Below are 27,038 nucleotides of genomic sequence, written 5' to 3' on the forward strand. Positions count from 1 at the left end.
ATTGTCACATCCCAGAGGGGAATGTTGCACGGAGAAAATGAATAGATACCCTCCTAAGAACACCCATTTGTCTTCCCCACCGCCCCTCCCTAGCCTTGCGTAGCGTTACTCGGTGCAGATGAAGAATGTGATGGATTGAGGCTGTGGGGATAGATAGAGTGATTTAGGGGCCTTTTTCTTTTTTGTTATTGTCGGCTGCTGCTCCCTATCCCCACTTGCCCGTTATTTTGCTGCGACATAGAAGGAGACTAAGGGGGGAGGGGGGCGTCGTCGCTGATCAGATCTGTGCTAAATCTGACGCAGTGTTCTACCCATGACAACAAGGGGCATTTTGGTAGAATTCCATGATTACATTCAACAATATGCGACATATCTAGATTACTCCTGAGCTAGTAATATTAATTATCTTTTGTTGAGTGGTTACTACGTGCCAGACACTTACGGTTTTAATGTAAATTGCCTCATTCTTAAACAATAATCCTAGAAGGTGTCATTATTTTAGTTTTGCTGATGAAGAAACTGAGGACCAGAGCTAGTTATGTGCAGGGTGCAAAACCCGAACCCAGGTCTCTGATTCTTAACTGCTTCACTAGCTATCAAGGTTAAAAAGAACCCAACTACCAGCATAAACCAGAGATGACCTCATGTTTTATTTGTGCATCTTTGCAGTGTTTCTGTTTTTTAATTAAAAAGGGAAATGCCCTTTCAAAGTTAAAGCCTTACAGTTTATGTCCAAAATTGGGCTTTTTTCTATACAACTTTCTGTCCTAGTGAACTGAGGCAGTTGCTTAAACCTTCCAGAGCCACAGTTTGCCCACCTGTAAAATGAGCATCTTTACAGCTACTTTATAAAGTCCATATAAAGTTTACATTAGACAAAAAGTATCTGGCACACAGTCAACACTTAACAAATATTAATCTCCCCTACATTATTAAGTTATTGGGTTTTTCCTATAGATCCCCCACATATATACCAAAGATATGTTCAGAATTATATAAGATTCATTCCATTTTGCTTATTAAGCCCTCAGAGTTCCTGATTTTCTCCATTAAGACTATGTACTTATTTGCAAATGTTTATTCCTTATTTTCTGTTTTTGTTTTTTTTTTTAGTTTGCCTTTATGAGTACCAGAATTAGCACTGCATAGCTAGAGGCTAATAAAATTGACTTTAAAAATGCAACTTTTAAAGTCACGCCTGTCAAGAAGTATGATTTAAGTGAACTAACCTAAGTCTTTAAAATTTATTTAACCTAAGATACAAGCGATCTGCAGATATTCATAACCTATGGGGTGCATAGCCATGAAGGAAAGGGATAATAAGATCTGGTTATCCTAAATGCCTGAGAACTCACTACTATACTAAATCATTCGTGTCCTGGCAGCCCCAAAGGGAGCATAAACCAGGGACTTTGATATCATGCAGCAGAAGACCAAATTATTTCTCCAAGCTTTGAAGTATAGTATTCCTCACCTTGGGAAATGCATGCAGAAACAGCATTTGAATCACTGTAACTTCGCTGATAATTATTACAGTAGAATAAAATTGAAAAAATATCACCTAACCAAGTGTCTACAGAATAAACCCAAGATATCAGAGTTAGCAAGAAACATCCCAAGTCGGAGCTTCTCATGTAAGGTATGGACTGTTTAAGTTAACCTATTTGTAGGTCATTTATATTAACTTTAGCTTTAAAATAATGGATAGACTATTAGAGCTACTAATTTTCTCAGTTATTCTATCTTGATTTTTTAAATTTTCACTCTCAGTTATCTGTAAGTCTAAAAGAATACATACATATCTCTTTATAGATCTGTATTCCCCCCCCCCAAAAAAACATAAGTTTACACAAAAATTATTCACATCATTACTTCTGTAATGTGCCTGCCAATGTAATCCCAGTTTCTCTGGAACAGTACCACTCTTAACACCTATTGTCCCTTGAGATTATTAATAGTCCCCTCACCTCTCAAAAGTGTCCTGGTTAAGATGTTAAATGATATGATCATCCTACTTATTTATTTGCAATGAAGCTACCTACTTATGCTACTGCCTCTTTGGCAAACATCCTCTACCTTTTACTTAATGTTCCTTAGATTAAGTTATATTTGGGGGTAATAGTCTTGCAATATTTTGGCAATTTTATGACTGATTATTTTTTTAATTTTAATTATTTTGCATACTGATCTTTGGCTTTCTCTTGTTTTAAAACATGTATAACATAAAATATGCCAGTTTAGCCATTTTTAGGTGTGCAGATCAGTGGCATTAATTATATTCATAATGTTGTACAACTTTCACCCCTATTTGCAAAACTCTATCATCACCTCCAAAAATGTACCTATTAACTCTCCACTGTCCCTTTTCATTAGGCCCTGGTACCTCTAATCTACTTTCTGTCCTTACAAATTTGCCTATTCTACATATATCATACAAGTAGAACAATATAACTTATATAATTTTATGTTTGGTTTATTTTACTTAGCATAATGTTTTTCAGGGTTTATTCATATCAGTATGTACAGAACTTCATCCATTTTTGTAGGAATAACATTGTGTTGTATATATAAATCACATTTTATCTATTCATCTGTTGATGGAAACTTACGCATTTTATGTTTTTAAGAAGCTATCTTTTATGATAGCACTCTCCTCCCAATCACGACAACCAAACATGTCCCCAGACGTTGTCTCATGTCATCCAATGGACAAAATCAGCTCCCAGTTGAGAAGCACTGAAGCAGAGCAGTGGCCAGCCTGTGGGAAGGACTGACTGAGACTTAGCTAACAATGTCTCCTCACCATTTGGTAGAAGTAATGTTGAACCCTTTCCATTCATTGGCTCATTAATTCTCCCAATAGCCCAATGAGTTATGTATCTTATCTTCATCATTATAAATAAAGAAACTCAGAGTGGTAAAAATCTTGCCGAAAGTCACTCAGCTAGCTAACTGTGGAGAAGATCTCCAAGCAAAGTCAGCTGGACCCTCAGTCCTGAGCTTTTCTTGCATTGATACTGTTCCAAATAATCACACTCTCACCAGATAGCCATCAGGGACACTGCCCCTTTAAAAAAAAAAAAAAAAAAGCTATCTTTTTAATCTTATTTTATCTAATTTTTCTAGTTTGTATTCAATTTTTGCATTTCTCTTAGCTCATAACTATTTTATGGTTGTGTTTCTCTGGCTTTTAACTTTTTTAAGTTGGGTCCCTATTCTCCCTGGACTTTTATTCTTTACATTTTAACCTTTGAAATTGTTTTTCTCTTTGTAGCATTTTGGCTTAGTTTGGCACTTTGATTCTTTACACACTTAAATTCTTTGTGCTATTTATTTATTTATTTATTTATTTATTTTTCATGGTCTTGTCCTGCTTTATAGTGGTAAACTTTTGAATTTACCTACAATTTTGGACCTTTAGATTGCTTTAATTTGCATTGCATTGTGTTCAGAACATTTTGTCATTTTATACTCAGTTTATAAATAGTAAGCAGGAATTACTGTCAGCTTGGCAGCTGTGAGATTAGCTCACACCCTAAACAGGAGGTGGACTATTTTTTTCTCTCCATTTGTCCCTGAAGCAACTTTTCAGTTCTCACAGATTCCCATTACTTAGAAACTAGAATGTTTCAATAACTTCAAGAATAGCTCTTTTAGTACTTCTTTTAACCTGCTATTGGTCCTGCTTTCACACATAGTATGTCAACTATTCCCTCTTTAATAAATACAGGAGTAGTTTAAAAGCTATTGTCTTTATCCTCTATGATCACTAAGACCTGGGGAAGCTTTATAGAGATACCCCCTCAGCTGTGACGATAACCTAGAATGCACATTTCCTTCTTTCTGCAAGCATCTACAAGTTCCAGCTTTGATTGCTATAACTGGATATAGCAAAGTAGAAAAATAATTGTGCTTTTCCACAAATTTAAATGCATCTGTTTAAAGTAAGCCCTATTACTTATGTAAGTTAAATAAAGAACAGAAGAAGGTACCATGTGTAATGGAAATGCTGGAAGATAAAAGGTAAATCCATAACTAAACTACTTAGAATTCTTAATTTTCCTGATTGGGGAAAAAAAATACAAAGTTTTAACTTAGTATTCTCTAAAAGTCCAAGTACTACAATTTCATAATTCTATACCTCTACCTGGTTACCTAAGCAACAGATTATCACCTATAAGTTTGGGATTTTTTAGTAACAACTTCTGCAGTCTAGTTATATATTAGAAATCCTGAGGAACATTTTAGAAATGCAGATAGACTGGATCTCACCCTGTATTTGCTGGATCAGAATAGCCAGGAAGCTTAAGGATATGTTTTTCAAATCTCCTCAAATAATTCTGAAACTCATAGCCTGCTACTGTCAGCATACCTGTGTTTAGATGCTTGGTAATCAGATGTTGTTGACCTAAATCTAATTGACTTCTTGAAATTGTGAAGTTCTTTTTTGGCAAGTACCTTAGCTTTCCATTTTGCATTTGCCAGGTGGTAGTATGAAACTTATTCCATTACACTCACGTGCCAGCTAGTAATACTCAGAAGGCTGGCCTCAAACCAGACACCACATTTATCTTCCATACCATCCTGCACTGTTCTGCCTACAAAAATAATTTTTAAATTTTTTTGACAAAAAATTGAATAAGTGGGGCGGGGGATATAGCTCAGTTGATAGACTGCTTGCCTCACATGCACATGGCTCTGAGTTCAATCCCCAGCACCACAGAAAAATTTTTTTAAAAAATTGAATAAATAAAAGCAGTACTAAATCCTTTGGTTAAATATGTGTCATTTGTCTGTATTTATAATACAGGCTGACAAGGTCCTGCAGTAGTCACCAAATTAGATGCACTGACAGACTTATTTTTCACTAACACTATTACATGTGGTTTACAAGAATCACTGGTTTTAATTAGTAGGTTAACCGTCAGAAATGAAGGGAAAAAAAATGAATTTTGAAGGAAACTCAGAACAGAAAAAAATGTGGTCTCACATAACTTTTTTTTTGTGTGGCAAGAATTCATAGAGTGGGTCTGTCTTACTGGTTATTTCTCCACATTCTATTTTCTCTTTAACCTGCTTGAGTTTGACTTCAGCTTCTTCATTAGAACTTCTGCCAAGATCATCTAAGATGTTATGTATTTCAACCCAGTGGATACTCTGCTTTCCTCCTGTTACAGGCCTTCTCAGCAAATTTAACACACTTAACCTAACCTTCTTTTATTTTGACTTTCTGACTCCCCATTTTCCTGGTTTTCCTTTTCTAAACATGGGTCTCCTTTTCTAACCTTTTTTCCATGTGACTTCTGAATTTGAGGGTTTCTTAGGACTTGGTTACCATAGCAACTGTTACCTTCATTCCAGACACCCTTCTGAAATATATGGTATTTTGCTTCCCACCTAACAAGTCTTCAGTTGGACATTTCCTCATCTTCCCAAACAAATTATCCACAGCTGAACTTTAGCTCCCCCAGTCCTAATTCAGCTCTTCTTTATGCCTCATTGCTGTATACCCAGGTGTTCAAGAGCATTTTTTTATTATTCCCATTTTTTTACCCTTTCATTAACAGTATATACCAGGGGCTGGAGTTGTGGCTCAGTGGTAGTGCACTTGCCTTGCATGTGTGAGGCCCTGGGTTCGATCCTTAGCACCGAATATAAATAGATAGATAAATAGACAAATAAATAATTGATCCATTTATAACTAAAAAATATTTTTTAAAAAAACAGTTCTGTGATTTGGGGCATCTGTTGATGTCACCAAGTTTGTAATTTTAATTATTTTAATTAGCTCAGCCCATCCCAAGGAATAATATTCAGTAAATTGCTTGATATTCTAGTTAAAGTCTTTATAATAAAATGTTCACATACCCCCAAATCATCATATAATGTATACAACATGCTTTCAGAAACACTTCAGTAACCTCCAGAATATATATATATGTATTGAATTTGTTTGTATTTCTCCCTGTTTGCCACCATCACTGTAGTTATCATTCACATGGACCCCGGTAAGACTCCTAACCAGACTCTTACTTGCCCTCTTTTTCCATGCAATTAGAAGAATGGCCTTAAAATATAAGTTAATGTCAATTCCCAATTAAAACTTCTCCAAAGTTTTAATATCATAGACATAAAATTGGGGCTGGGGCTGGGGCTGGGGCTGAGCAGTAGAGCACTCACCCAGTATGTGCAAGGTGCTTGGTTCCATCCTCAGCACCACATAAAAATAAGTAAAATAAAGGTATTGTGTCCAACTACAACTAATAGATAGATAGATAAACAGATAGATAGATAGATAAACATAAAATTTAGTTTCATAATTAACACTGTACTTAATCTAGTCCCTCTTTGATTTTATGCTACTCCCCCCCTTCCCCGTTCACTTTGATTAAGCCAAAGAGGTCATCTCCAAATAAAGGAACACCACTCTTTCTGAGTCTCAGGATGTTTATATAAGATTTCCTAATTCCAGTTTTTACTAGTTTCTTCTGTTTTACATATTGATTAAATGTTACTTTCTTCGAAGTTACTTTGGTTACCATGGTCAAAAATGCACAGGAACTAGGCAGAGGGAGCAGCATGTGTAAAAACTCAGGATTAAATTCTACAAGTAATGTAATCAACATGGTCAAAGATGAGCTACAAGAGGTAAACAAGGCCAGGTCATGTGTAGATAGTTTTTTAATTCTTGTGAGAAATTTACACTGTATCCTAAAAATATTAGAATGTAGGTGCAATCAGATTGCACTTTAAAAGTATCATTGACAGATTTGCAGAAAATAAATTGGAAGTATGAAGCCTTGTAACTCAGAAAAATGAAGACGAGAGCCTAACTTAAGGTCGTAAGAATAAAGTAGATTTGAAGGAAAATTGGAGAGAATCAGTTGAACTTTGTCATTATAAAATGATTGCATTTTATTTGAAGAGTACAGAGTGGTAATCTATTTGGATTCTAAAATCCAAAAGTCTTAAACTTTTTAAACTGAGAGCAAGGGAGCAGAACTAGACACAAAGCTGTGATGATCTTCATTTAGCTCACTTAATAGATACTTTGCTCTAAAACCATATTGTCCTTGATCACAGGATAGTATCAATTAATTAGGATAGGTACCATGTTAAGATTCCAAAATCATAAAATTCTAAAACGTATTGGCATTTGCCAGTAAATGGATAGAACTGGAGAATATCATGCTAAGTGAAATAAAGCTGTCCCAAAAAACCAAAGACAGAATGTTCTCTTTGATTGTGGATGTTAACCCACAACAAGGAAGGGTGGGGAGGGGAAGAATAGAAGTCCATTGGATTAGACAAAGGGGAAGGAAGGACAGTAGAATTAATCAGACATAATTTTCCTAGCATTGTATTTGAATACACGGCCAGGGTAACTCCCCATCATGTACAACCACAAGAATAGGATCCTAATTAGAATAAGTTATGCTCCTTGTATGTATAATATGCCAGAATACATTCTGTTGTCATGTATATCTAAAAAGAACAAATTTTTAAAAAAATTAAAAATAAAACATTTGGATCATCTTTATGCCTCATGGACTTATTTCTTAGTCACATCTGTAGCCTTACTATTATTATTCTTTCAGGTGAAGAAGGGGAAGGAATAAATACAACTCACTACTAAAGTTATGTATAGGTATTAGTTGAAACCATAGTAGCCATTAGGATACATTTACCTTTACGCTATTACTTATTTTATCATTTTAAACTTTTTGTATCTCCCCATTTGATTGAGAAATCCTAAAAGACAAGTATTTTATAATATACAACTTGCCCAGCACTAGTGTAATGACTACCTCATAGTAGCTTAGTAATAAATGTTCATGGAATGACCTTGTGGGTGGCATCTGCCTGTAATCCCAGCAGGTTAGGAGGATGAGGCAGGAGGATCATGATTTCAAAGCTAGCCTCAATAATTCGGTGAGACACATAGCAACTCAGCAGTACCCCCCAAAAAAATTGTTTATGGAATGAATTAGTAATTAAATGATTTTTTTCTTTACATGTAGCCATAAATGTTGTTGCTAGAAAAAAGACCCAGAAGTCATCTAGTCAGAGCTTTTTTTTTAAGGGTATGATCATATTGAGTTTATTTTTGTGTATGGTATGAGAGGTAGATGTCCAGCTTTCTTCTTTTGTTGTAGATATCCAGTTAGCACCATTTGTTGAGAAGACTATTTTTCCCCCATTGAACTATGTTAGGATCCTTGTCAAAAATCATGTGACCTGGGGCTGTGGGTGTAGCTCAGTGATAGAGCACTTGCCTAGCATGCTCTAGGCATGGGTTCAATCTCTAGCACCACCAAAAAAAAAAAAAAAAAAAAAAAAAGCAGCTGACCTATGAGTGTGTTTCTGGACTCTTCAGTTCTATCCCAATTAGTGTAAGTTTTCAAATTAGGAAGTCGGGAGTTTGGGGTAGTTTTTTTTTCCCCTAAATTAAAAACAAAAAAAAGAAACTGAAACTTCTAAGAGTCTGAAATTAAGTGAGAAAATTAGTAGTCTCACTAGACTTGAATTAATCTGATTCATAGTATCATTCCTTTTTAATACCTTTTAGTATAAACAGTTGCAAACATAGAGTATCATAGAAAATATCACAACAAATCCTATGTATCCACTACTCAGTATGACTTTTCTTAACTACAAAAAATATAATTTGAAGACTACTGTCTACTTTCATGATCATGTTCTTTTACCTCCCCAATGGTGAACATTATTCTTAATCTTTCCATGCATGTTTTCATATAAATTACACATGTGTTTGCATCCACAGATAATACTTAAATTGTTTTACATGTTTTTAAATTTTATTTGAGTAATATATGTAGGATTATATAATTTGCTCCTTTGCTCAACATTATGATTTTGAGATTATTCATTACAAATTTTATATAGTATTTGATTGTGTTGTTTGTATACCATAATTCTTTGGCAGGGGGTGGGTGTAGGTTGTTTCCAATTTCCAAACTTAGCAAAAAATCCTGCAAATCACAGTCTTATGTGTATCACCTTGTGCATGTGTGTTTCTTTCTCTAGAAAATATACTTAGAATTGGAATTCCTGATTATGTACACATTCTAACATTTTTGGTCAAGCTAATTTCCAAATTGATAGTACCAACATACATTCAAAGTAAAATGTTTGAGAGTTCTAACTCTGTGTACTGGATAAATTTTTGATATTATGAGATCTTTCTTTTTTGCCCTTCTTACAGATAACTAATATATCAATGTGGTTTAATTTTCATTGCCCTGATTAATAATGAGGTTAGCATTTTTCTTCTTAACATTTATTAAGGTTATTATTGGTTTTATGATTTTTGCTTTATTTTGATACCCGGGATTGAACTCAGGGCACTTGACCACTGAGCCAACCCTATTTTTTATTTTATTTAGGGACAGGGTCTCACTGAGTTGCCCTAGTGCCTCACCATTGCTGAGACTGGCTTTGAACTGATGATTCTTCTGTCTCAGACTCCTGGGCTGCTGGGATTACAGGCATGTGCCACCACCCAGCTGGTTTTATGTTCTTGAATTACTTATTCGTGCCTTTGACCATTTTTTCTGTTGTTTGTCTTTTTCTTACTGATTCGTAACTGTTCTTTATATGTTCTTTGTCTTTTCTGTGAGCTGTAGATATCTTTTCTATATCTATTCTGTATTTTCACTTTATATTTTTTTGTTAAATAAGGTTTAAATTTTATGTTTTGCGCTGTGTTCCATTCAACTCAGCGCATATTTATTGAACACCTAATGTGCACCATTCTGGACCTTGAGGATATAGCAGTGAACAAAATAAACAAAAACTCTGCCTTCATGGAGCCTACAAGGGGATGAGGGTACAAGGAGATAGTAAAGAAATATATGAGTGAAATACAAAGTTTATCAGAGGTAATAGGTACAGTGAAAAATAAGACAGTGGGGGGATAGGGAGGGTTGATTTTTTTATTAGAACAGGGAAGGCCTAGTTGAGAAAGTGGCTTTTGAGTAATAGCTAAAAGAGGTGTTTGGCCAAAGGGCACAGCAAATCCTTAGAAAATGAGGTGGAACAAGCCTGGTGTGTGCAGGAAACATCAAGGAGCCTTTGTGGCCCATTTGGAGTCAAGTGGATACAACTGATATGTAATAGGGGTTGAGCATCCCTATCCTGGAAATTTTAATACTTAAAAATCTTTTGGAGCATTTAAGATTTTAAGATTAGGGATGTTTAGCTGGTAAAATCTGAAAATATTTCAAAATCTGAAAAACTATGAAATCCAAAACACTTTGGATCACAAGCATTTTGGATAAGGGATACTCAACTTACAGTAGCCAAGGTCAGCAAAGTAGACCATTGTAAGGATTCTTGTGTATCTTCTTAGTAGGGTGGGAAGCATTGGAAAGGTTTTAAGTAGAAAACCTCATTTTATACTCATTTGAGTTCCTTTTTGAAAATAGCCTGGGAGGCATGGGCAAAAGCAGAGAGTTAACTTTGCGTAATCCAAAGAAGAGATGATGATAGTACCAGGATAGTGCCAGTACAAGTTAGAAGAAATAGATTTAGAAGAAGAAATAGTCAGATTTAGACCTTGAACGTAGAATTGACAGGATTTAGCAGATCACTTAGTTATGGGAAGAGAGAAGGCAAAGGCAAACTAAGACTTTAAAGCATGAGCAGCTAGAAGGACGGATTTTGAGTTGAACACAATACCTTTATTTTATTTATTTGTATGTGGTGCTGAGGATCAAACCCAGCGTCTCACATGTGCAAGGCAAGTGCTCTACCACTGAGCCACAACTCCAGCCAGATATTTGTCATTTGACTGCCTAGACAACAGGGGTTCTTTTGGTGGGGAGGGGATATATAAGGATTTCTAAGTTCAATTTTCAATGTTTTTTTACATACCTGTTAGATATCCAAGTAAAAATGTTGAATAGTCAGTTGGATATACAAGTTCAGCTTGTTCCAGGAATAAGCTTAGACACAGCTATAAATTTGGGAGTCCTCAGGCTATAAATAGCATTTAAAGTCATGACTGGATGAGATCATCAAAGGAATTAGTGTAAAGAGAAGTCATCCAGGAACTGAGCCTTAAGCATGCCAATTTTAAGGCAAGGAGTTGAGTTGGAACCAGCTAAGGAGACTGACAAGGACCAGTGAAGTAAAAGGGAAGGTGTCTTGGAAGCCAAGTAAAGGAGTGTTTTAGAAAGAGGAAGTGGTCAATGGTGTCTTCATGCTGACAGGCCAAGTAATATGAATATAATGTGAGTACTGAAGATTGACTTTTACAGTCTTCAGTGTGGCCATTCAGTGACCTTGACAAGAGCAGTCAGAGTAAGAAGGGCAAATGGAGAGGAATTGGAGGCATTGAATATAGGGAACAAGTGCTTTTCTTTCTTTAACAATTGCTCTTAAACAGGAATGTAAATTTAAGAGGACAGATATTGAGCCCAACTCTGTTGCTTTTAGCTCTGTTTTGGCCATGGTTCTTGGTAAGAATGGGTCTGTAAAGTAATGAAACCCAGCTCCATGACCCAGAATTTGGTAGAAGATGCAGGATAATAGGGGAGGTCATTTTGTAGCTATCCTTCCTCTTTCATAATAACTCATAGGAATTACAGAATAGAAAAGCCTGTGTCTGAAATTGAAAAGGCAACTCAATCTATTGCTATGCTAGTTTCAGGACAGGTTTTTCATAATCTTCTGATTAATGATTTAATGTTTCTTTGGGTGATATTAGGGTATTATTGATATATTTTGCCTCACTACTTCAAAGATTAGCCATAGATACTATAGAAATCCTAAAAAAAATAAATAAATGAAAAATAAGCCATCTGGCATTTGTACTTAAGATAATTACTCAAAAAATTAATGGTATGATTGGAAGTAGAGGTTAAAGATTATAGATTGACTACTATAACAGCCATTATTGAAATTTTGAATCTAATCCATATCATTAAGGCATTCCAAAAAATATAAAAGGAAATACTTAATGAAAATGACTATTTTCCATTTAATCTGCTTTGGTGACTTTTCTGTTTTATTCTTATGTTTAATTTTAGATTACAAATTATTGTAATACAAACTATATTTATAGCTTACTTCTTGACAGTGTTCATAAAGTATCACGGATGTACTTGTGCAGTAAATATGTACCAGCTGTTGGAGGGCCTTACCAAAGACTGGTGCCTCCTCTGGCACAAATCACTATACACTTGTCATCTTTGACAGAGAGCTGAAGTCAGAAATCTTGGCTAGAATTCTTTGGCTTAAACAAAACAAACTGGAGACATGTTGAATAATAAAATATTTTTTTAATTTGATAATTTAGGTTTTGCCTTATCCAAATTTTAATGACTTACGTTATTTATTTGCTTACTGAGATCAACTAAAGCTCTTGGTTTAATTAGGTACTCCCAGCAAGACACACTGAATGCTTTTGTAGCTTTCTTCTATTTCTAGCATATTCATTAATTTGTCTTTTACTGTTTTTGTTTCTGTTTTTTGCAGTATTGGGAATTGAACCCAGGGTGCTCTACCACTGAGCTATATCCCTAGCCCTATTTTTTATTTTGAGAAAGCACATAGCTAAGTTGCCCAGGATGACCTTGAACTTGATATCCTCCTGCCTCTGTCTCCTTAGTCAAAGTCACTGAGATTAGAGGTGTGCACCATGATCCCCAGCTTTCCATTAATTTTACCATAATTTTTTCAGTGCCAGGGAACTGACTTGGGGCTTCATGCATACTAAACAAATGCTCTACCACTGAGCTATATTTCCAGCCCAGGTTAGTGTTTTTGTCTTCCTTTTTCTTTTGATATATTTCCCTCTATTTAAGAGTTATTTCGGTACTTAAAAAATTCAGCAAACTTTTTTTCTTCTCATTGCTATTACACATGTAAAAGTTCATAAAAATTTTCTTTCCTCTTTAATTGTATATGACTTTCTCCTAATACTTCAGAACATTCTCCAGAACTTCTTAGTTCTGTATCTGAAGTACTTATCCATTTAAAATAACAGTATAACTATTGTCTGTCTTATTTTGTTGACATTTTTAAATGAAAAAGATCTTTTTATTGATGAGCTTAAGGAAGAATGTTTAAGATCTGTGAAACATGTTATTTCTTATGTATAGACCAGTAAAACACATTATTTCATAAGTATGGACCTAACATTGTGATACTTGCGTGAAAAAAGAAACAAGGATTCTCTTTTAAAAGAAAGGGTTTCTTCCCTCTAATTTGAAATATTTTGATCATACCAATAAAACTTTTTCTAGGATCGTCTGCCTATTAAACAAGAAAACGAAAAATCCCTTTCAGAAAACATGGATGCATTTGAAAAAGTGAGAACAAAATTAGAAACACAACCACAAGAAGAATATGAAATCATCAATGCAGAGGTAGGATATTTCATACTTTTTAAGAAAACTCTGATATAACCAGTTAAGTTGCAAATGAGATATTTTGTGATATAGACATAACCTTATGTCAAAATTATACCACTTTTGGACTTCAAAATATGCTGAAAATTTAAAGAACAAAAAGTAAGTAAGTAGAGTGTGATCCTTAAAATGAATTTAAATATCAAAACTAAGATAAATTTTGAAATGTAATGTATTCTGCTTTTGGGGGAGCAACCAATTCTGATTTAAAACTTTTAAAAGATTCAAAAGAAAGTTCAAATGATACTAATTCCTATTTATTATTCGGAAAGTATTTGCTTGCTCTGTTTTTTTTTTTAACAAAAGGATATTCACTTTAATATAGTTCTATGAAAGCTAACCACTTTATGGTTAGCAATCACAAATATACAAATGAAATAGACTGAACAAGAGGTTGAAATTTTTTCAGTTTGACTGAAAACAGTCACAGATTATAAATGAAAATAACATATGTTGTAGAATAGCTGTAGAAATTTCTGACTCAGATTATGCCATTAACTAGCAGACAATGTGAAGCCATCTGAAATCATATCAATAAATTGCACTTACTATGTAGGAATAGTGTTCATGTTAGTAGTATTTATTTTTTCAGTCTTAGACTCTATCACCCCCACAGAGGACAAGATATTCTATAAAATCAAGTCAACACTGCACAATCGGTGATATTTTAAAGGGAAGAACTGCATATTTTAAAGGGAAGAACCTCAGAAAGTTATCAGCTGGGTTTTCAAGCTAATCCAAGATAGTTTTCTCATCTGCATCATTTTGGATTATTTTGAAGAAGCCATTTGATTTTCATTAATTGAATCCTACCATGAAGATACCAGATGTTTCAAAAGCTAAAATATTTATACAAACATGAGAACCAACAGATTTTGTTATATGCCTTGCATTTCCTCTTATATTTAAGTATTAGAAACCCCTTCAGTGATTCTGAACATATATGAAAATCATATCTTACCAAGTATATTGTAAAAAGTGATCCATTTTCAATTTCATATCTGTTCACTTATGTACTTCAACAGATCTGCTTTTTTTAACTTCATCTTGGATAAAAAGAACATTAAAAGGTTAATTAAATTGTTATTAAGTAAAACATTTGTTTCTTTTCATTGTCAGGTGAAACATGGTGGTTTTGTTTATTACCAGGAAGGTTGCTGCTTGGTACGTTCCAAAGATGAAGAAGGTACAGCACATTTTTTTCCCATTAATGTGTTCTGATTTTTCAGATTTTATATTTTTATAGTAAGTTTAATTTCTCAAAGGTATAAAAAATAATTTTTAAAGATTACTTCTGAATTTTTTTTAAATAACTAGTTTTTAATTTTGGGTTTTCTTAGGATATTGTTAACAGCTATACTCAAAAGCTTTGGCAGAATGAATGGGGATGGGTTCCAGCATTTTTTGACTATGTACTATGGACAGATTCTATACTAGATTTGCATTGTCTAACTCTCCAAATTCTATATGGTCTCTAATTACTAGGTTGATACATAGAATAATTGTCAGTAGCACAAGGTATTATAAAATAACCAATGCTAGTTTATGTATCAGTCAGACTGTCATCATTGTTGAAGGAAACTAGAATATGGCCTCTTAAACAAGGGAAATGGTTAAAAAAAATAGGGCTGGCGTTGTATCTCAGTGGTAGAGCGCTTGCCTAGCATGTGTGAGGCACTGGTTTGAGTCTCAGGACTGCATATAAATAAATAAAATAAAGGTTCATCAACAACTAAAAAAAATTTTTTTTAATTTTCAAAAAGGAAATGTTAATTTAAAAAGTTAAAATACAGTTTAAAATTCTATTAAAGTACATCTTGTAGTTATCTCTTTCATACTTTTCTTTATACAGCAGACAATGATAATTATGAAGTTTTATTCAATTTGGAGGAACTGAAATTAGACCAGCCCTTCATTGATTGTATCAGAGTTGCTCCGGATGAGAAATATGTAGCTGCCAAGATAAGGACAGAGGATTCTGAAGCATCCACCTGTGTAGTTGTGAAGCTTAGTGATCAGCCAGTAATGGAAGCTTCTTTCCCAAATGTGTCCAGTTTTGGTAAGCCACCAACCAAATGGTCTGGGTTGAAAAGGCAAAAGTGAGAGAACTGACCATGCTTTTTAACCGTGTGTGTGTGTGTGTGTGTGTGTGTGTGTGTGTGTGTGTGTCCCTGTGTCCATAGGAAATCCATGAGCTAGGTGAGCGCTCTACTGCTGAGCCACAGCCACAACCCCTATGCTCATATTTTTAAGAGTTACAGTCAAAGTCCTAGTTGTATAGTATATTTTGATATATTAATAATTCTTTGCCAGTTTATTATGTAGAATAAATCTTTGCATTTTAACATTTTATTCAACTTTATGTGTGGATTTCTTTTTTTTTTTTTTTTTTTTTTTTAATTTTATGTTGTCTCATAAAGCAATAGTATTGCAGCAGATGGCCAAAGTCACCACTAAGGAGCTTTGGAACATGTTGAACTAACTGATTTATAAGTGGAAGCTGTGACATTTTTAATAATAAAATCATCTTTTAGTTTAGTGGTAGATATATTGATACTTTGTCCTCCCTTTTCATTGCCTTCATTTTCCCCGTTGTTTTACTAAATGACTTTGCGGTGAATTGATATTATACCCTATGACATGGATTCTAAAACATATATTTTGTGTATTTTAACCTCTGAAATCAGGATGCATAATATATGATGTCTTATTATAATCACTATCAGCCAGGTGGCAATCATGATGTAATTGTGTGCAGACTTCCATTGACAGGTTCTGAAGAACCATCATTCAAATGTATTTAATAGTTGGAGATGTTCTAAGGCTTGAAACAACACAGAAGAGATTGAGGCATGTCATAAAGTGATCCAATATTTCTTCAGACTTAAAATTATAAATTTAAACATAATTCATCTCTGAAAGCAAATGTGATTTTATCGGTCTCTTTCCTAAATGTTGAACATTAGATCTTATTTAGAAACTTAAGTAGCATGAATCTAAACTACTTGAAAACTTAAAATCAATAGAGTAGTGTTTTATTTTCTGGAAAACACTCAGGCTCATATATAACACAGGCTGGTACAGTCAAGCCTATGTTCTATTTTGATTTCTAGGGATATATACTTGCACATCTTTTCTCTTTGGCACTCAAAACTAGAATGGACCATGCTTTTTGTATTTTCTTTTTTCCTGTATGTAGGTAACTACATCTTATTCTTTTAATTACTTTCTTTCAGAATGGGTGAAGGACGAAGAAGATGAAGATGTTTTATTCTACACCTTCCAGAGGAATCTTCGCTGTCATGATGTATATCGAGCCACTTTTGGTGATAACAAACGTAATGAACGTTTTTACACAGAAAAAGACCCAAGGTACTAAAATGCAGTTAAGTCCTTTTCTCCAGAATGGTTTTCCAGTTACAGAAGTACTGGTGTTGGTTGACTTGAAATGTTAATTTTTGCATAATAAGGCTATGGTGATCATTCTTTTATTAATTGTTTATGTTCAAAATCAGAGACTGGTTATCTTCAAACACAAATACATGGTAGACCTCATACATCATTTAACAATGTAGATTGGACAATTTCTGAATAAATTTTTTAGAGGGAAAAAAAATGTAATTTAACTTCAACAAATCTATGATGGTAAAATTGATTCCCCAAAGTTACATATACTAAATCTTTAGTAGAGCCATAGAACTAATCTACAGATAGTGTGCCAAACTGACTTTATCATTTCATTTTATCTGCCCCTACTAGCCCAGATTTGGGTGCCTGTTTTGTTTGTTTATTTGTTTTTATATATACATTTTATTTTTTTTTTTTTTAATTTATTTTTGTATGGTGCTGAGGATTGAACCCAGGGCCTTGCATGTGCAAGGCGAGTGCTCTACTGCTGAGCCATAACCCCAGCCCCTGGCTGCCTGTTTTTTAAAAAGTTGTTATTGCACATATGACTAGGAAAAAACCTCTGCCAGATGGGTTCTTTATCATATTTGTTTCTAGTACTTCAGTAGATGTATTCAAAAAAATTTTTTTAATTTTATTTTGGTGGCAGAGTGTCTCTAAAAATCATTTTCAGGCAGAATGCCTGTTAATATATTCCTAAAGATTAGTGCATTTTGAATGTTAACTTTTTTATTTTCAAATATTTCCAGAGCCATGTAATTTACATATTCTAAGGAGAGAACCATTTAGATTCTAAAGGGAAGGATCTAGACAGAATTAAAGGACCTAATTTTTTTATATATTTATTTTTTAGAAGTAGTTGGACTCAATACCTTTATTTTGTTTATTTATTTTTTATGTGGTGCTGATGATTGAACCCAGAGCCTCACTCACATGTGCTGGACAGTGCTCTACCGCTGAACCACAATCCCAGCCCTGAGGACCTGATTTTTTAAGTCACTGAAAAATAACCATTTTTCCCCAGGCCTCAAAACTTGTTTTTTCTAGTGTGAATGCTATTCATGGGTCAAGGAACCAGGAACAGGGCTAAATTAGAAAAGCACAGGAAGTGGCCAGGTCTCTGAAGCCTCTGGGTATCCAAATGCCAAAAATCTCAGTGAAGCAGGCTCAGAGTAACCTGCATGCCATACCAAAACTTGACATCTTAGATAGTTCATGAGGAATTTTAAAAATACATCTGTAACGTTCTTAGAAATTAGTAAGTTGAAATCCAGTTAGTTAAAGGTAACCTAGAATTGTGCAGCGGTAAGCAGCAAAACAGGCACCTGCTAACTGTTCATTCCTTCTCTTCCTTTGTGGTACAAAGAAGCTAAATCTTTAGGTAAGAAAGGTAATTGACTTGGAATGATCCTTTCTACTGTCTAGCAAGGAGGGTTCTAGACTTACTTCCTTACTTCTCTACATGCTGATCATATGATTGAGCTTGGGGAAACCATCTCCTGCTCAATTTCACAGTTATGGCACAGTGGTAAAGTGCTTGCCTAATATACATGAGGCACTGGGTTCAATCCCTGGCACCACGTAAAAATCATATATATTTGTTTGTATATATATAAACAAAGGTATAAAAAAAAGTCTTAGTATAAAAAAAAAATCCATGCAAATCATTTCAAACTCACCACTTATATATCCAGATAATATTGCAGAATGGGAAATTGGAGTTTGCTACACATGCAAGCATAATGTCTGCCTCTACAATTAATAATAAGAAAAAAGAAATTTAATTATTGAAACTTGAAATTTTGGAAATTATTATATAATTTTGGTTTTTTTTTTGTTGGTATTGGGGATTGAACTCTGGGGCACTCAACCACTGAGCCACATCCCCAGCCCTATTTTGTGTTTTATTTAGCGACAGGGTCTCACTAAGCAACTCATGCTAATGCCTTGCTTTTGCTGAGGCTGGCTTTGAAGTCCCAGCCTCCCAAACCACTGAGATTACAGGCATGCGCCACTGTACCCAGCTGTATATTGAAAATTTTTAAATTTTAAAAGGAAAAAAAAAAATCCATCTTTTTTAAAAAAATTAAAAGAAAATATATCAAAGTACTAACAAAGGATCTTTTTTCTATTGTTCTTATCTTTCATCATAACCATTATTATTTTTTAAACAATTTGGGAAAATAAACGTACCAATAGAAGTAAATGGGGAAAAAGGAGTAGGCTCTAGTCCTTCAGGTTCTTTGCTCCTTTTTCTAAGAAACATTTTACTACAGAGCCACTTGTATTCTCACTTTCCTATAACTATATGTCTACCAAGTAATTTGTGCTTTGACTTATCATCACAAAACAATCAAATAAAATAGATAAAAATAACAAAGTGTTGGCAATAGAAAGCAAAGTATGGTAGGGGACTTGCCCTACAGTCCTACACTAAAACATATGAAACTACAACAACTAAGGTAATATAAATTGTCAGACAAATAACAGTCTAGAGTATAACTCTAAAATGGACCTTTGTATGTATGAACACTTAGATAAGAAAAGAGACATCACAGACTAATGAAAATAGTTACTATTTTGTGATGCTGTGGGAAATATTGACTATTTGGGAAAAAATAATTTTCATCATGTTGGTATATAATGTTAAGAGATTTAAAAAGTCTACTGAAAAAAAGAAACTCCCCCAAAAGAAAGAGATGAAAATATAAGTATTTTACTCAACCTTGATTGAAATATTTCCAAAGCATAAAATCACTGAATAAATTAGAATGCGTAGTGCCAGTATCCTTGCCTACCTAAAATATTAAATGCCGTAATTTAAAAAATCTAGACAACAAAATGGAGGAAAGTATTTTTATCAAAAATATGTTACTATTCTTAATTTATGAGGATAAATTTATATACATATTGGTATGTGTTTACTTACCAATTGTGTGTGTGTGTGTGTGTGTGTGTGTGTGGTGCTAGGGATTGAACCAGGGCCTCGTGCATGTGAGGCAAGCACTCTACCAACTGAGTTATATCCCCAGCCCTACCTACCAAGAATTTAAACTACATCTCAAATTTAATGTGGACACAGACATTGCACAAAAGAAATACGGTTGACCAAAACATGAAATACAGAAGAAATTTTACCAAAATATAAATAGGGCTTATTTCTGGAGTGGGCTTCAGAATTATCATTGTCCTTTACCTTTTTCAATATTTCAGTATAGACTGCTTTTTTTAATACGTATGTGTATGTGTATATATATATATATATATATATATATATATATATATACATATATATATATATATTTTTTTTTTTTTTTTTTAATTGTAGGTGGACACAATACCTTTTTTTTATTGTATATGTGGTTCTGAGGATCAAACCCAGGGCCTCACATGTGTTAGGCGAGCTCTCTACCACTGAGCCACAACCCTAGACCTAGACTGTTTTTATAATAAGAAAAATGTAAACATAACATTTAAAGCCATCTAGTGTACCAGTATGAAATAGTATAATGCCCTTAATTTTGGGTATATTTATAAATCATAAAAATACTCATCATTAAATTAGTATTTCAGTTCCTAAAAAGGGATACTAAGAAAATAATTGTAAATGTCAGAGAAGAGGAAAGGATATTCATGAATATTCTTTCTTACAATGAAACATTAAAATCTAAATTTTAAGATTCAACCTGATAGAATATTAGACATTAATAATAGTAATCATAAATATTTAAATGTAGGGGGAAGTAGCAACATTATATGAAATAAATGCAGAATCAAAACTTACATCTGTAGTATAATTTTATCTGTTTAAAGACATCCATGAAATATAAATAAACCTTAAAAGGAAAAATGGAAAACATAAGTTCCATTAAGTTTTTAAATGTATTATCTTAGTGAGTTTGTGAGGATTTTTCTTCTTAATGTTTTATTATGTTATAAAAATTAGAAGAACAGTAAAAAAAAGAAATCTAAGATACAGAGAAAATACAAAATAAGGATACATTCTGTCTCTTTTCTTCCCTATTTCATATCTCCTCTAGAAAGTTTATTTCCTTTTCTCAGCAGAAAGCCCTAGAATCTATTAATGTCATTGAAAGATGAAGTATATAGTTTGCCTTACCATGCATCCAAATAAAGATGGATTAATGAATACATAGAAAGGTGATAAAGGAAAATGTTAGCAATGGGTATTTTCTCTACAGTTCTTTTAGCAACTTCTCTGTTTGAAAAACATTTATGATAAAAAAAATAATTTTAAATGACTTTGGGAGGAGAATGTGAAAAATAATAACCAATTTTTAAATTTGCAATAAGTATTCACTAAGGAATTAGAAAATCTTTCTATCTGCATTACAAATAACGTATAAGACTGGGGTTGTAGCTCAGTGGTAGAATGCTTTCCTAGCATGTGTGAGCCACTGGGTTCAATCCTCAGCACCACAGGAAAAAATATAATAAAGGGCTTATGTTCATCTAAAAAAATATATAAATCATAAATAAATAATTAACATGTATATGAAATAGTAAGGTAGCACCCATTTGAAATTTACTGAGCTCTCTCCTCTCTCTTTCTCTCTCTCTCTCTCTCTCTCTCTCTCTCTCTCTCTCTCTCTAGCTATTTTGTTTTCCTTTATCTTACAAAAGATAGTCGTTTCCTTACCATAAATATTATGAACAAGACCACTTCCGAAGTGTGGTTGATAGATGGCCTGAGCCCTTGGGACCCACCAGTACTTATCCAGAAGCGAATACATGGGGTCCTTTACTATGTTGAACACAGAGATGATGAATTGTACATTCTCACTAATGTTGGAGAGCCTACAGAATTCAAGGTAATTCTAGATTCTGACTTGTCTCCTCTCGGACTGTTAAGTGTGGCACCTCCCTCAACAGTTCTTGCTGTAAGAGTTATATGATTGTTTTGTTGACTTGTTACAAAAGTTTAGAAATTGATGCTGCCTCCCTATACATAACCAATCCCATTTCTATTCCCTTAGCATCAGTGCCTCTATATATTTTAATTGATCCCAAAAGGTTAGTAAGTGAAACAATTCTACACTGATTATGTTATCAAAGCTAAACCTAAGTGGCTTAAAAGAGCAAATTTATAAACTCAAGATTTTCGAGTTGGCCGTTGGGATTGTGCTCCACTAGACTCACCGACGCATCCATAATCCACTGGTTTGTCGGTGCCCTTACCTAAATGTCTGCCTCTTGGCTGTCAGCTAAGCACTGCCATATGCACTAGGTCTCACCACCCAGCAGGCTGGCCTGGTCTTATTCCCAGGGTGAAGTTCACACTTCGTTCCTGATGCAGAGCTAATTTCTTCTGCTTTTCATAAAATAGTGACAACTGGTATGGTCTAGCTTTCATCTTTGGATGCTGTATCCTTCATGTTTTATTACCTAGGTTTTTTTCTTGTTCCACACAGCTAATGAGAACAGCAGCTGATACCCCTGCTATTATGAATTGGGATTTGTTTTTCACAATGAAGAGAAATACAAAAGTTGTAGACTTGGACATGTTTAAGGATCACTGTGTTCTATTCTTGAAACACAGCAATCTGCTTTATGTTAATGTGATTGGTCTGGCTGATGATTCAGTGCGATCTCTGAAGGTATGTCTTATTTTCAAAAGACAGTAGTGTTAACCAAAATACATATATGTTTAGCTTAACAGATTATCAGATTTTAAATAATATCATGTCCTTTTTCTTTTTTTTTTCCTTTTTGTTTTTTTTTTTTAATTTTTATATATTTATTTTTTTAGTCATGCATGACAGTAGAATGCATTTTGACATATAATACATACATGGAATGTACATACATCAATCAAATTGTCTATTCTATTCTGCTGCCCTTCCTATCCTCCCTACTCCTCCCCTCCTCTCCCATCCTTTCTCTCTATCCAATCTAATGTGACACACTTTTTTTTTCTCATTACAACATCATACATGTATTCTGTATAACAATGAAGTTCTCCTTCCATCTTCTGTGTCCTTTTTCTTAAAAGTAATTCTGTATACTGGATATTTATCAGGTTTATTTTAGAATTATTTGGAGGACCATGCTTTTAATGCAGTTTTACTTAAAATACTGCCTATCAGTATGGTCTTCAGGAGTAGTTAAGTGTCATTATATTTCTCTTTCTCCACATTTCTATATGATATCTTCACAACTGTAAGTATAGCAATAACTCAGTGTCCAGCCACTGACTTCTGCTCCCAAGTCCCACATCCTTAGTAAGGCAGTGGTTATGTGCCCTATGTTTCTGCCACTGAATGGAAATGTAAACCCATCTTATATTGCTTTCTGACTTGTTTGTTATATTACCAGTGTTTTCTGGTTGCATTTTTTTTCCACAAAAAGAAGTTATATTAGGCAGTTGGTATATATAATTTAAATAAATTGGGAATTTTTTTTATATTGTACTAACATCAGTTTTGTTTGGAAAAAGAGCAGTGCTAAATGGAAGGTGCCATTCCTTTCCACGGGCATTTCATGTGCTGCTGATCAATTCTGGGATCCAGCCCATGACAGGGACTACCTACTATTTTCTTTCAGCATGTTATGTCTGAAGAATTCTTTGAATTAAATGCTGTCAGAGTGCTAGAAACAAACTTGTTTCTGTCAAATATATATGGAATGTCTGCCTATCACCTGGCCAATATATATTTGGGTGCTGTCTATTAATATAAACAGATTCACTGCAGGCTTATCTCAGTAGGCTAGTGATAGTTAAAACTTACTTTTGTATTATCTGGTCAAACTTTATAAAGTCCATTGGAGCAGTTTTGGTCATGATTAGAATTATAATCTTGGTGCCAGTTAGTTTAAAACTGAGACAGCTTAATACACGCATCATATGGAAATGGTCCTAAAGTCCCACCAGAAACAGAAAACCTTGTTTTTCTGTGGACTAAGGAACCCTGTACCGTCACTCTGATGCCTGGTCATGACATTTGCAGTATTGCTTTTTTCTGTAATCCTCAATCTTAGAGGATAAGTCAGGAACTTTTAGACATTGCAAATGCATGTACTTAGTAGTGTTTCACAAATAGATTCTTTGGATTAATTAAAAGAAATTTGCTTGGTGAACATAAATTCTTCATGTATAGATTCTGCAGGTTAAATAGTGTGCTTTTTATTCACACATCCCCCATCTACCCTTTTTCAGTAATGCCTGCCAATGATGTTGCTGTGCCAAGACCTCTGATTTTCTAAGGAATTTGCTCTTTCTACAATTACTCAGGAAAAGAAAGGCAATTTTCTTTTAACGTTCTGACTCTTAGTACCTTTTCTAACACTCCGTCAACCTGCTTACCAGAGTTCTTTAAAAGGTGTAAGTGGAATGTTAGTGGAAGGCTTGAAGCTGGACCCTGCTGATCCAAGAGAATAAATTTTGATTCCTTTCCTTTTTTCTTAAAGTTAAGAATCTTAAGCATAATAGCTGTGAGTCTCTCAGAGTAGATGTGCGTGGAAGGGTTTTGTTCTGCACAATGGTTAGCCTGGAAGCTAAAGTTAGAAACAAATTGTAAATGCTTTAGTGCTGCTGAGCCCGTTTGTAGCCCTGGAATAATAACTGTCATTGCTGGGCTGTCCAGGCAGCAGGCTAAGGACTGGTGGAAAATTATGCAAAACACACCTGTGAGGGATTTTGTGTTTGTGAGAATGGCTATTGCTGGGTTCTGGAATTACTGTTTCATTTGCTCTTAATTCTTAATCATTCTGCTATTTTACTGCCCAATTTTACATCCTCAAATAAACTTCTGTGTTAAAGGAGATTTCTCGTAAATCTAGAATCATATATAAACCTTTCCTATAATTTTTTCCTTATTTTATTGGTCATTAATATAGAGTTTTGATTTTTACTTGAAACATATTTTGTTGTGGTGATGTAATTCTTAAATGAAACTTGTGGTGACAGAAAGTAAATTAGATGTCCACATCATCTTGTTTGAGGCTGACTCAGAAACTTAATTAGTGATACTTAGTATAGAAATAGAGTGAAAATAACTGTTTTATTCCTTTAGCTCCCTCCTTGGGCCTGTGGATTCATCATGGATACAAATTCTGACCCAAAGAACTGCCCCTTTCAACTCTGCTCTCCAATAAGACCCCCAAAATATTACACATATAAGTTTGCAGAAGGCAAACTATTTGAGGAAACTGGGCATGAGGACCCAATTACAAAAACTAGTCGTGTTTTACGTCTAGAAGCCAAAAGCAAGGTAGGTCTTTTAGAATCAACTTTCAGCTCCTCTTTATTAAAAGCATACTGTGCAGTTTCTGGAATTACATCAATACCAATTGATCTTTTCAACCACAGTAAGGCTCAAATGATTTTAGGGAATACATAGATTGTTTTTTAACTTTAATGCTCATGTCTTCATTTTAACATGAATTAAAAAATTTATTGGTAGCATGTTAAACCCTTTATCTCAAGTGTTGTTTTTGTTTGAATTTAAAAAGTTGAGTTAAAGAAAACTTTAAGTAAATAAGGCTGGTTTGCAGTTATGGCATTAATTATGAAGGTATGGTAGCAGCTGACTGGGGTGAACTAGACAAATATAGTTGCTGCTAGGGGAGAAACAGTGCTAAATGGAAGGTGCCATTCCTTTCCATGGGCATTTCATGGAACTTAAATCTAACAAGGAAGATGCCAGAGGTTGAATAAATAATTACTAATAATACTGATTGCTGCAAAGGAAGATGTACTGAATGCAGTGAAATCTTATAGCTAAGGGCGATTAGCTAGTTTGCAGAGATCAGGAAAGCCTTCTCTGAGGAATATTGTCCCAGATAAGACTTCTAGGATGACTAAGTAAGCTAGAAAGGGGCAAACGATCTCATTTTCTGTAAAGCGCAGAGTGTGTGGAGAAATGATACAATTCAAGAAGTGTAAAAAAAAAAACGAAAGAAGTGTAGACTGGATATTGTGATACATACCTGTAATCGCAGCTACTAGGGAGGCCGAGGCAGGAGAATCACAAGTTCAAGGCCAACCTGAGCAAGTCAGCAAGACTCTGTCTCAAAATAAAACATAAAAAGAATTGGAGATATAGATCTATGGCATAGCACTTCCTGGGTTTAATCCCCAGTACCACACACAAAAAGAAGTATAAAGGAGGATAGAAAAGCCAAAATAGAGGAGAAAAGATTACTAAGGACAGCATTAGAGAGAGAGAAGAAATTTAAAAGGAAATAAGAAGCAGGGCAACACACTCCTATAATCCCAGCTACTCGGGCTAAAGCTAGAGGACTGCAAATTTGAGGCCAACCTTAGCAATATAATGCTTCACATTATAAAGGCTGGAGAAGTAGCTCACTAATGGAATGCCCTGGGTTCTATCCATAATACTACAAGAGGGAAAAAAGGAAATAACAAATCCATATTCAAGGTATAGGCAAAATACAGAATTTACAAATTGATGCAAATAATAAACTAACTTTGAATTTAAGGAATTTTCAGACCTTAGCATATCATATTTCAAGTAATTTCATGTATTCTAACAAAGAAATTGTAACAGACCTTTTTTCCTTATGAATTTTTTTCTTTAATCCATTGTTTTCTTTTAATATTTTAAGCAAATATTAATCTTATTTTCAAATTGCAAAAGCAAAATATTGTTAGAATAAATGCAAAATACAGAATGTACAGTGTTTACATTACTACTTTTCAGTCCTATTTGCTGCATTTCTTAGAAAAAATTGTTGTTAACCATTTAGTTAAATGCCTTCAGTTGTTTTTTGGTTGGTTTGTGTGTCATCAAGATAAATACTTTTAGGTTTTGTTTAGTTTTACAAATATGAGATTATAGCAGTCTGCCAAAATGTTGTTAATTACCCCAAATGGAAAGAACAGTTAACCTAAGTTCTTGTAGAGTCAAGGGTTTCTTCAGGCATTAGGGGAGAAGCAGTGCTAAATGGAAGGTGCCATTCCTTTCCACGGGCATTTCATGTGCTGCTGATCAATTCTGGGATCCAGCCCATGACAGGGACTACCTACTATTTTTATCTCTTCCTTTTCACAAGTTCTCAATCAGCAATTTTTTCTGATTATATAATTGAAGTTGTGGAAAAGGCAGAGGGATGGAAAGACCAAGATTTTTTTTTTTTAATAAATTAGTCTATATCAAGATTTATAATACAGCCAAGCATGGTGACACACCTGTAATCTCAGCAGCTTCAGAG

General features: G+C 34.2%; 1 protein-coding gene across 3 annotated transcripts in view; it reads left to right on the forward strand.

Moving 5' to 3' along the window:
- Positions 1 to 27,038, forward strand: part of Prepl (prolyl endopeptidase like) — a 36,972-nt gene that overhangs the window by 306 nt on the left and 9,628 nt on the right. The window contains exons 2-9 of one of the 3 annotated variants that reach the window (XM_046424951.2): positions 1,386 to 1,639; positions 13,272 to 13,394; positions 14,556 to 14,622; positions 15,292 to 15,495; positions 16,673 to 16,808; positions 21,460 to 21,676; positions 22,277 to 22,462; positions 24,878 to 25,075. In XM_046424951.2, coding sequence (XP_046280907.1) covers positions 1,421 to 1,639; positions 13,272 to 13,394; positions 14,556 to 14,622; positions 15,292 to 15,495; positions 16,673 to 16,808; positions 21,460 to 21,676; positions 22,277 to 22,462; positions 24,878 to 25,075 — 1,350 coding nt within the window. In that variant the 5' untranslated portion in view covers positions 1,386 to 1,420. Of the gene's footprint in view, positions 1 to 1,385; positions 1,640 to 13,271; positions 13,395 to 14,555; positions 14,623 to 15,288; positions 15,496 to 16,672; positions 16,809 to 21,459; positions 21,677 to 22,276; positions 22,463 to 24,877; positions 25,076 to 27,038 lie in introns of all 3 variants that reach the window. The other 2 variants (XM_046424944.2, XM_046424953.2) reach the window with 2 other exon arrangements.

Source organism: Marmota monax, unplaced genomic scaffold, assembly GCF_021218885.2.
Source record: "Marmota monax isolate L192 unplaced genomic scaffold, Marmota_monax_Labrador192_F-V1.1 WCK01_AAM20220418_F8-fsc00015, whole genome shotgun sequence".
Classification (NCBI taxonomy): Eukaryota; Metazoa; Chordata; class Mammalia; order Rodentia; family Sciuridae; genus Marmota; species Marmota monax.